This window comes from Hemiscyllium ocellatum, chromosome 4, assembly GCF_020745735.1.
Source record: "Hemiscyllium ocellatum isolate sHemOce1 chromosome 4, sHemOce1.pat.X.cur, whole genome shotgun sequence".
NCBI classification, from domain to species: Eukaryota; Metazoa; Chordata; class Chondrichthyes; order Orectolobiformes; family Hemiscylliidae; genus Hemiscyllium; species Hemiscyllium ocellatum.
This window is the reverse complement of record NC_083404.1, coordinates 82040269-82052234: the sequence shown is the minus strand read 5'-3', so window position 1 is coordinate 82052234 and position 11966 is coordinate 82040269. Positions and strand designations below refer to the sequence as shown.

The 11966-nt window shown below is 37.3% G+C and overlaps 1 protein-coding gene across 3 annotated transcripts in view; it reads right to left on the bottom strand.

The window, feature by feature from the left end:
* Nucleotides 1-340: 340 nt before the first annotated feature.
* The window catches only part of LOC132815432 (nucleolar protein 4-like), a 346961-nt gene continuing 335335 nt past the window's right edge, over nt 341-11966 (bottom strand). For all 3 annotated transcript variants that reach the window (XM_060824364.1, XM_060824365.1, XM_060824366.1), the window contains 2 exons: nt 4266-4458; nt 341-1876 (listed from right to left, as the gene is read on the bottom strand). In XM_060824364.1, coding sequence (XP_060680347.1) covers nt 1674-1876; nt 4266-4458 — 396 coding nt within the window. In that variant the 3' untranslated portion in view covers nt 341-1673. The remainder of the gene's footprint in view (nt 1877-4265; nt 4459-11966) is intronic.

Sequence of the window (11966 nt, the reverse complement as noted above, 5' to 3'; positions counted from 1 at the left end):
GAATTGCTTAAGAATAGCAAGTGCATAGCTAGAATCTACTAAACTCAGGTGTTATCAAGGACAGAAAGGCATTTGCATTCCACTACAAATATATTTTGGCATTATCTGTCAAGATGTTTCAAAACTAATTTTGTTCAATATTTATTGGTTCCAGCTTTCTAATAAGAGGTATATGCTGCAGAAGGAACAATCCACAAATATTTGGATTATAGCAGTGATGGTTTTCTCACATTTATATTCACCTACAATACCAACCATTTTGACTTTGTTAAACAGTATACCAATCAATCAAATAAACATTACAAAAAAGCTTAGATGTCAGTGCTGTCCAATTACTATAGAACAAAGTGCACATAACGCAGTTCACAATCACAGTCAGGAGTTGTTAACAAATTGAAAAACATCTACTCAATGTTACTGATTCATTAAACACAATTATCAAAACATAAATGAGAATCAACATGAATGAGACAAATTAAGGAATTCACAAGTGTAGAAACTATACAGGGATTCCCACTATACCTCTTCACTAAGTGCACAGCAAAATACAAAATTTAAATTATATTCTAATATGAAAAGCAATTTTTTCAAGAATTACTGATAAAATGGTCCTAAACAACAGAAATTAACATCAATTTGTGTATAAGTAATAATTTATAAAATAATTGACAGAATTTAAGTACACCCACAGTAATTGTGAGAGAACTGCATCCGGTCATACAGATTTCAGGGAACAACAAAATACTGCAGTAAACTGCACATTTTGCACATCACATCAAAAAATGTCTCCTGGCCTCTTCATAGAATTCTGTAAAATGGAACTGTACAAAGATTTCACATTGTTACTTGCAAAATATACAACCTACAGCAAAATACATCCCACAGTAAATGGTGTCTGAAGACATCCTCTCATAGAATTCTCTAAAATTAAACTGTACAAAGTTCTCAGATTGTTACTTGCAAAATATACACCCTACAGTGAAATACATCTCTTAGTTTTTTTTATTCTTTTCTCCAACAAACATGAGATTTAAATTAGTCCAATAAACAACTTGTCTATTTCGTGTTCAGATGCATTTATCCAGGCACCATATTAGTTTTCAGGATTGAATTTACCTGAACATAGGGGCAGACTGACTTGTGAGTAAGATGGGGAATAGATAATAGTTGGAGTATAAAACCAATATGATAAATGATATTGGCTCAGATAACTCCCCATAAATCTGTCATCACAACCCTGAAAACCAGCACCAAATTCCCAACTTCTGCTCCACAACTACTACAACATGATTATTTTAAAACCTTCTTAAACTTTTTTCATCTTGCCATTGTCCAAAATAAACTATTAGCACCTTTAAAATCATATTGCACTTGGAACATAAGACAATATTGATGCTGCTGTTTTTAATTGGCTTTCAGTCATTTGAAGATGGTTAAATATTTGTGGTTTTTTTGTTACTTCAGTTAGAAAATATGAAATAGAACAGATTGAAGCCTTATGCTAAAAAGGCAATTGTTCCACAAAAAGACAAGAGGTGTTCCAACATGTCTTACATTCAGGGATATGATGGGAAACTGTGATAGTTATTGTTCGATGGTACCGTAGAGTAATGGAAATGCATTTGCCCCAGAAAATATAAACATCAACAGCAACGATGGTAGCTTATCAGGAATTAATTCTGTTGTAAAATTAGATTTTCCAACTCATCTGCAGAACGAAGTAAAAATGCTGCTGACTCCCGATATCCTGCAACAAGTTGCCGTACTGCATTTATTTCAGTTGGGCTCAGCTGAGCTGGTGGGGTTTTGGAATTGTTAATGTTGGATGACCCAGAGTGTGATGCAAGTGACTTCTTCACGCTGAGATCTGCTGGTCCTTTAAACAGAATTGAAACATTACTCTATACATGGATTCATTTCTAAATGAATATCTCTCCACAATTTTAAATCATTCTCATAATTCCTGCTTTGATAATTCCATAAGCAAAAAAACATTACTTACATATTTGATATTCCAACTTTCCCTTGGTAGGATTACATAATATATAACAGATCATGTACTGTAAATCTTTAAAAACAACAAAAATGAAATATAATGGCCCAGAAATTCTGATGAGAAGATAAACTTTGCAGCAGTGTAGATTGGAGATGCATGTCAGGACTATGTGGAAATCCTAATGCAGTAGACTAATTGGAAATTGACTGGTAAAGTGAAATTTTCTTGCAGACAATTGCACAATGTCTGAAACGCTCTGGAAGAAGTCCCTAACCCTGAATTAAGAGTTGGAGATTTCAGATGGGTCTTACTCACCCCTAAGTTTAATAGTTACCCAGAAAAACCTGATCTAACTCTTGGATAACTGTTTAGCTCAACTCTGACTTAACTCTGAATTCCCCCTCATTACTTCTCCCAATTATCGATTTTGACCCTTCACACCCTCTGATCCTCACCTACCTTGCATCCTAACTGCTTCCTCAATCACTACCTTATACTCCTAACATCCAATCCTCTAACTGTCTCATACCTGCTACCATAACCTACCTAGCTACTTACATTCTTATCTATCTGACATTCTATAAAACAGACACACCTACCACCCTACCTCCACACTTACCTTTTATATACCTAGCTTCTCTCAGCTTTTACAGTCCTCAAAGAGAATATGGTATTTACTGCTGAAAAAGGAAGATAAGTTTCCATAATGATCCTCTCTATTCCTATTGATAGATTCCCCTCTATTCTACTTCAGAAGAGATCTCCTGATCAGGAAATTCCAGGACAGAACTGATTTAATGTTAAGTGTGTATTTATTTTTCTGATGAGGATGGTAAAATCTACACCATTATTTATCAGGGAAGTTCTTTATCAATATTAGGAGATTGTTAGCTGCAGCTGTTTTCGTACAAACTTGACTAAAAACAGTATAATCTTTTAGTATTCAGGTACTGTGCTTGTTGATAACAACTGCAAAGTATAAGGGATAAACTTTGACCAAGTTACAATGTTAAAACCAATGGCTTTGAATAGACACTTGGGATCCTGGTCTGAACTGAGACAGTACTAATGCGAGACAACTTGTTAAATCTCTTCACTCATTTACAATTATAATGTCTCCTTTTTCTGTTTAGGTCATCATCCTGTTGTGTAATTTATATTTGTAATTGATATATTGATGTATACTGTGACTTACATATATAAGTATTTAATGGCATTTATTGTAAATTTGGGTTTGGTAGTTGAAATGGTAACCTGTGAATTTTCTGTGTCTCGAGTTAATGATTAACTTGTAAGTATTTCTGCAGCCATGGTGATTTAAAACTATCTTTGAAGCCTAGCTTTAGCGTAAAAGGTATATGTACCATGAATGGATTTTAAAATTTATCTTGGATTGTTTGGTGCCTCAGCAAAGTAAAGAATGGGGCTTCAGATTTGCTAGATACTTCTGGACAATGACCACAACAAAGAAAGGAAGATTTTTTTTGTCTTCACTTTTACTTTGAAATTTGGGCAGTCCCATGATGTCTCGTGGTGGTGTATAGACTAGTGCTTCAGAGAATGGATGGATATATAATGAATTAGGTTCCCTTAAGAGTGAAGTTAGTGTTGGTAAAAAACCATGAAGAACCAAAAAAACCAAAAAACTTAAAGCTAAGTACATCTAAGATTGGGTGTAATTAAGCTCCAGGGAGAACCTATTTGCAGTTCTATGCTAAACAATGAAATCACAACTGACTTAAATCTACTGAGTTGTTAGATATATGGATTTTGGCATGAATACTGTTAAGGGTAGTGTTTTTGGGTACAGTTTTAGAGGTGTGATTTTAAGTACTTTGGAAGCATGTTTTATTTCTTTTCAATTTATACAAGTGTCTTGAGATTAATGGGCACATACTTCTACTGAATTTATTTTTTTGTATTTGTATTATAATTAGATAATTGGTTTATTCTATTTTATCTTCAGTATTTTTAAAAATAAATTTCTGTTTTATTGTCAAAGCAAAATCTGAACCAATGTGGTCTTGTGTTTCAGCAAAAGACAATTTGGAAAAAAAACCAAATAAATCAAACTATGATCTATCCAATCAGGTTCCCATTTGGGATCTGTCTTGTCCAGTTACAACATCAGTTGGGATCAAAACAAAATCTTTATACGATAGAATTAACATGGATATAAATAATGGATGGTTGTGCAAAGACTGTTGTTTCACATTGAAACCATTTGAGATATTATTGATGATGATAATGCATAACTAATGCTACTTACCACTGTTGGTACCATCACTTGGTAAGGAAGATGGATTTTGCTTCCCACCACCCAGGCCTCCATAACTGTGGTAATTATAGCTTGTATTTCCATTAATATACATTAACTCCTGTGAGTAAGAAACTGTTGGGGCTGTATAAGTGACCTGAGCAGATTCTCTTGTCCACTGTTTTCCAAGTGCAACTGGCTCTTCCTGCAAAAATACAAAACAATTTCCTTATTGGAGTGCAAAGTTCATATAAGAAAATTTTATATGGTAACAATAGAAGCAAAAGTAGCCTAAAACTTCCATTCAAAATTAAAATAGTCCTGTTCTTAGTAAAAGCTCTGGAAGTACATCTTCTTTTGGAACCAAAACAAACTTTCCTAATATGGCTGAACAAAGACCAAAGTTTTGCTCTCAGTTATGGAGTGAATGGCTTTCAACATTCATCTTGCTATATACTTGCTGCAAACTTGTTTGTAGTGACATCCAACAATCTGCTTTCTGTTCCAATATCATACCCTCTAGGGGATCTATGATGTTTGTGGACAGACCATGCAAGAGCAAAGATTTTCAACCAATCCGATTGCAGTATTACCACTGAACCCTGTCATATCCAAAACAGGAAGTAAAAACCCAGGACAAGTGTATTACTTGTAAATGGTGTAAAGAAAGCAAAATAAATATTGTGAATTACAGATTTGATTAAAAGAAAGAGATAAATGTATCAAACATAAAAGAAAACATACAACATTAATTTTCTTATTTAGGAATAATAGTCCATACAATGGGCTTTTGAATAGTAAATATCACTTTTTGTGTTGTTGAAAACTCACTTAGTCCCAAGTACACCAAAGTTTTGGGCCGTGGTAATACTTTGACTGAAGCTCTTAGTTCCTGAACGAGCCATGCTCCAAGGCCAGCAACAGCCACAACAATGATATCTACCCGGCAATGTACAACATTAGCCAGTTTTGACGTGTTCACAAAAAGCTAGTGATTGCGCTGTGAGCCAACTTGATCAGCATCTCATGAACTCTTTTAAAGGTTAATTCCCTCCACCACTGCTTCACAGTAGCAGCAGCAGGCATTATCCAAAGAATTGCATCATAACAACCTGCATTGACAACAACTTTCAACATGGCCCTCCTACTCCACAAAGGCAAGGGAAGGAGACACATATGATCATCACTCTCAAAGCCACAAATCACATTGACTTGGAATATTCCTTCATTATTATTGGCTCAAGAATTTAAAACCTCTTTCCTAGCACCATTGAGTATCCCAAGACATAGACTTTTTCACATTATCAGATAGTGGTCAGTGATAAACCTGTATTGGAAAGCTTGGTGAGGGATGTGGCCAGTTCTGGAGCATAAGGATTCAATGCAACAGTCAAAAGGCTTTCAGGGCCCACAGTCTGTCCATCATCCAGTGCCTTCAGCTGCTGTGTGATATCATGTGGAGTAAGTTGAACTGGGTGAAGATTGACATCTTTGTCCTAATGAGGAGGCTGAGATGGAAAAACCACTTGGCACATTACTTTCAGTTTGCTTCAGCAAATTCTTCATTTTGCAATGTTACATTGTTTTCCCTCATCATTGAGAATGAATGTATTTATAGAGTCATAGAGATATACAGCATGGAAACAGACCCCTCGGTTCAACATGTATATACCGAACAGATATCCTAAATAAATCTCGTCTCATTTGCCAGCATTTGGTTCTTACAGCTCTAAACTTTTCCTATTTATATACCCATCCAGATGCCTTTTAAACGTTGTAATTGTACCAGCCTCCACCACTTCCTCTGGCAACTCATTCCACATACACCACTCCCTGCATGAAAAAGTGGTCGTTTAGATCCCTTCTAAAGTTTTCCCCTCTCACCTAAAACTTATGCCCTCTAGTTTGGGACTCCCTCACCCCCAGTAAAAGAACTTGTCAATTTACCCTATCCATGTCCTTAATAATTTTAGAAACCTTTCATTGATCCAGGGAAAATAGTCCCAGCCTACTCAGCCTCTCCATATAGCTCGAACCTTCCAACCCTGACAACACCCTCTACATTTTTTCTGAACCCTTTTGAGTTTGACATTTCTTCAATAGTAGGGAAACCAGCATTGCACGCAATATTCCAATACTGGCCTAACCAATGTCCTGTACAACCACACAATGACTTCCCCACTCTGATACTCAATGCACTAACTAATAAAGGCAAGCATACCAAAAACATTCTTTACTGTCCTACCTTCCTGTGATCCCACTTTCAAGGAATGATGAATTTGTACTCCAAGGTCACACTGTTCAGCAACACTCCCTAGAACCTGACCATTAAGTGTAGAAGTCATGGAATCTCTTTCAGAATCAGCATAATGGTAGTGGTAGAATGGGGGATATGCCAGGCTGTTTGCTTACAGATTGTGGTTGAATGTAATTTGAATAATGAATTGTTAATGTAATAATAATAATGAATTGTTAATGGTCCATAGTGCTTTATGGGTGCTAGACCTGTTTAAACATCTCTCATTTCTCTTCTTAGGCCGTACTCAAGATCAAGGATACCTTTCTTCTACTCTTTTGTGGTTAAAGGTGACTAAACAGTCTAAAGCTACATCCACAGCCATCCTGCTGAACCAGGAGTTTGGGAATCTTTGGTTTTCACATCCCCCTTTCATTCTTTGTGCCCGGCCTCAATCCCGGCCTGTCAGGGAAGCTCAAGATGGTTGGTACTTCATAAATGCTTGTTCTTCTGTTTGACTGTTCTTGACTTAGATTTTCACAGGTCAGGTGGGAATATTGCACTTTTTCAGGGAATTTTAAAAGACTTCCTTGAAGAATGCTCTCACCCTTCATGGTAACTACTTACCAAGACAAAGTTCAGAGTATGTTTTGGAAGTCAGGCATGCAGACAGTATGGCCTGCCTAAGGCAACTGATTGACAGTAATCATTGGTTCAGTACTGGGAATGATGGCCTGACAGAGGACACTAATATTGGAATACATATCCTGGATTTCCAGGATTTCAGGATTTTATCACTTGCAATATTTCTCAAGAGGTTTAATGCATTTGCTGTACATTGTTCAGGTCTCCGATGGATACAGGAGGAATGAAAGCATTGTTGTCCTTCAGACCATGAGTTTGATAATAGGCTTGATGACATTTTCATCTAACACTCTGTTCCTCAGACAAAGGCTGCAATGACACATTGAATTTCATCCTCAATGTTTGTCCTCACTGACAGGAGGCTCACAGGTTTTGGGAGTTGATCCACATAGTCCAGTGACCTTGACAGTTGTGTGGTGAGACCAAAATGTCCACCATTTCATGCACTATCCCTGTTTCGTTGAAGTTTTTAATTTGTCAAATCTATGAATATTAACCTTTCATTAACTCAATGACTCCAGAGTTTTCTCAGTCAGGGAATTCCAATAATTCATGACTCTATAATGGAAAAAATTCCTCCTCTGCTCAGTCCTAAATAGCCTTACTGTGAGATTCTGTCCACTGATTGTAAGATTCCCCTGCCCCAGAAATTTTTACTGCCATATTCAAATCCTCTTGGTATAAATCCTCTTAGGTGGGCGGCACGGTGGCACAGTGGTTAGCACTGCTGCCTCACAGCGCCTGTAGACCCGGGTTCAATTCCCGACTCAGGCGACTGACTGTGTGGAGTTTGCACGTTCTCCCCGTGTCTGCGTGGGTTTCCTCCGGGTGCTCCGGTTTCCTCCCACAGTCACAAAGATGTGCGGGTCAGGTGAATTGGTCAAGCTAAATTGCCCGTAGTGTTACGTAAGGGGTAAATGTAGGAGTATGGGTGGGTTGCGCTTCGGCAGGTCGGTGTGGGCTTGTTGGGCCAAAGGGCCTGTTTCCACACTGTAAGTCTAATCTAATCTAAATACCATTTGCCTTGATTACTTGATGACCTGTGTGTTAGCTTTCAATGACTCATGAATAAGGAGACCCAGGCTTCTTTGATGCTCAACACTTCTCAGACTCTCACCATTCAAAAATTATCTATTTGTTTCTCCAACTAATCTCCAAGTACTCCACATTGTATTCCATCTGAATTACACATTCTTCAATTTCCCTTGAAGTACCTTTGCAACCTCCTCATAACATAGACTTCCACCTGGATTTCCACAAGGATGCCCGAAGGCATCGTACATTGGTGAGATCGAGCTGAGGGTATGATAATGGATGAATGGACTCTGCACAACAATCAATAGAGAGGAGTGTTCCCTCCCTGTCAGAGAACACTTCAGTGGTCCAGGATATTTGACCTCGGATCTTTGGGTGACCATCCTCAGAAAGTGACCAAGCAGAGGCTAATAGCCAAGTTCGGTATCCATGGGGATGGCCTCAACTGGAACCTTGGGTTCATGTCACACTACAGGTGACCCCACTGCACCACACACACACACACACACACACACACCTACAGACTCATACACTCACGCAGATCCTCTCTCATACAATACCCCTTTACACTCTCACTCACATACATGCACACACACACAAAAGTCTGCAAGATGAATTTGTACTTGCAGGATTACATTTCATTTTGCTCAAAAACTGCATGAATCCATGTAAGATTCTGTAAATCTGTTTTTTAGAAATAGAATCAGTCTGAACATTGGGGCACAGACAACCTCATACAGGGTACCTCCCACCTTCGATGCATTATCTGGGGCGACATGGCACCTATTGTTCACTTGAGAATGTAACTTTTTAAAAAGTTCTGGGATTTACATATGAAAGAACTGAAACTAACAAGGTCATTCTAAAAGATGAGAGGCTTAACAAACAATCCAGGTATTTTTCACTATATAATTTCAGTTGTAAACCTTTGCTATAAATTCTGTATCTTATGATCTTATATTCCACAACCATCTGATGAAGCAGCAGCACTCCAAAAGCTATTGGATTATAACCTGGTGATGTGTGATTTTTAACCATTTCCCTCAACAATCATTGTCATTATCATCAATGAATTCCTACCATTAACACTCTGGGGCTTACCAATAACCAGAAACGGAATTGGTTTAATGATTATAAATACTGTAACTACAAGAGCAGGTCAGAATCTGTGTATTTGGTGGTAAGCAATTCATCTTTTCATTCCTCTAATCTTGTCTATCATCTACATGTAACAAATCATGAGTGTGATGGGCTGTTCTCTATCTTCTCTGGATGAGTGTTGCTCCAACAATACTTAAGATCTACATCATTTAGGACAAAACTTCTTGATAAGCACCTGAACATAATACCTCTCACTAGAGAATAAGGACTAGGGAACCTAATGGTGCTAAAGGCCCATAAAATTCCTGGACATGATGGATTGCACCCAGGGATTTTGAAACAAGCGACTGCAGAGGGATGTACTGGTGGTAGTCTTGTAGCCTCAGAGAAACTTCAAAGGATTGGGAAACTGCCATCGTAACACTCTTATTCAAAAAGGGAAGGAAACAAACAACAGGTAACTAAGCCAATTAGCTAAATACTTCTCAATGGGAAAATATTGGAGTCTATTAAGAATTTAAGTATGTAATAGCACAGCATTTAGAAATACATCACACAGATTCATCATGGCTTCATGAGAAGGAAATCATGCCTGACACATTTATAGAATAATTTTAGGAGGTAACAGGCAATAGCGATAAAGAAGAATAATTTACAATTAATACAATACGTCGTTTATAGATTACATTTTTGTGCCATTTACAAACTTGACAAGAGTTCATTTACTTCCTGTATCCAAGTCAGTAAAAATCATAAACATTTGTGACCCCAGCAATGGATTCCTCTAGCACTCCACTCGTTTCAGGTTGCCATCTTGAAAATGCCTCCCAGCTTCACCCTAACTTTCTGTCTTTTATTAATTAACTACACCTCTGTCAAATTAACATACTGCCGCCAACACCCACTGATTCTTTTGAATTAGCCTAATATGCTATATCTTATCAAGCATCTTTTGGAAATCCAAAAATATTAAATCCACTGCTTCCCTTTTACAAAACTTTTATAGATTTGTCAGGCAAGATTTCCTTTTCATGAAGCCATGCCAAAACTGAATGCTCATATTATATATTTCTAAATATTCTTTATAAAGAATGTAACAACAGATGTATAAAAGAAGCCAAGTGGTGAGAATAAATCAAAGAGTCAATAGAGAGATCTAGACAGACAGTGGAATGTTGTATGGGGAAATATGAAATTATACACTTTAGCAAGAATTATAGAGGAGCTAAATATTATTTAAATAAAGAAAGACTGCAGAAATCTACAGGACAGAGGGATTTGTGAGTCCTTATCCATGAATCACAAAAAAGCTTATATTCAAGTTCATAATGATTAAGGAAGGCAAATGTAATTTTGGTCTTTATTACAAATGCAATGGAGTACAAAAATAGAGGAAATCTTATTAAAACTATATCAATCAGACCACAGCTGGGGTACTCTGAGCAATTTTAGCCCTCTGTCTAAAGACAGACATACCGGCATTGGAGGCAGTCAGAAAAGGTCCTTTTTTCATCCCAGGTATGGTGGGGTTTCTTATAAGATGAGCTGAGTAGCTGGGCCCATACTTTTTGCAATTTAGAAGAATGAAATGTGACTTTATTGAAATATTTAAGATTTTTAGGGGGCTTGATATGGGCAATGCTGAGAGGTTGTTTCCTCTTGTGGGAGGGTAGGACCAGAGATCATAATCTCAGTAAGGGATTACTCAATGAGACAGAGATGAAAAGAGGTTTCTCTTTTCTGAGGATAATGGATGGGTGGAATTCTTTATCATGAACAGCTGTCAAAGCTGTGTCATTAATAATATTTAGAGCTGAGGCATATTTGTAATGGTAAGAGAATCAAGGATTACAGGAAAGAAACAGAAAAGTGGAGTTGAGGATTATGAGATCTGCCATGAGCTCATTGAATGGGGGACAGACCTGATAGGTTGAAAGACTCACTTGTGCTGCTATGTCTTATGTGTTGTGGTTGAGGTGATGCTGTATCTGCTGACCTTGTAGTTCTAGCTGGTAGAGGCCAGAACTTTTGGAAGACGCTATTGAAAGAGCCTAGTCTACTGCATTGCATCTTGTACAACTTGGTGTCACTGTGCGTTGGCAGTGGAAGGAGTGAGTGTTGAAATTAGCGGATGAGCTGCAGATCAAGCAAGTTATCTTGTCCTGGAAAATGTGTTTTGATCAGATCAGTTTCCCAGAAACAAAGAAAGTCTTTGATATTCAGAGTAAATAACATTTTGAAATTGAGCCATGTAGGAAGTGAAAATGTTTAAATTAGCTACAAATGAACCCTAAGTAGAAGAGAACATTTTGTATCATGCTTCAAAATGCTTTAGCAACAGCATTTGTATTACAGTAATTCAAAGTGTTGTTCAAGGTTTACAGTTGAGATTCACAAAGCCTGCCTACATTTGGTTGCTGCCATGACAACTATCCAGAGGGGAAAGCCAGGTCAGCCACTAGTTTACATTTTTGAGACATAACTGTTTTGGCTGAGACCTAATAGACATATAAGATTTCTCTTTTGAAAAATATAAATTAGACATATATGAGCATATTCATCGATTCCAGGTAAAATGGTTTAGAATTACTGTACAGTGGAAAACTGATTTCAAAATATTTACCATGGTCAATTAATTAAAATTATATGTAGAAGTTTTTCTCCTCAAGCATGAGATGCTATGGTTGCTTATGGGT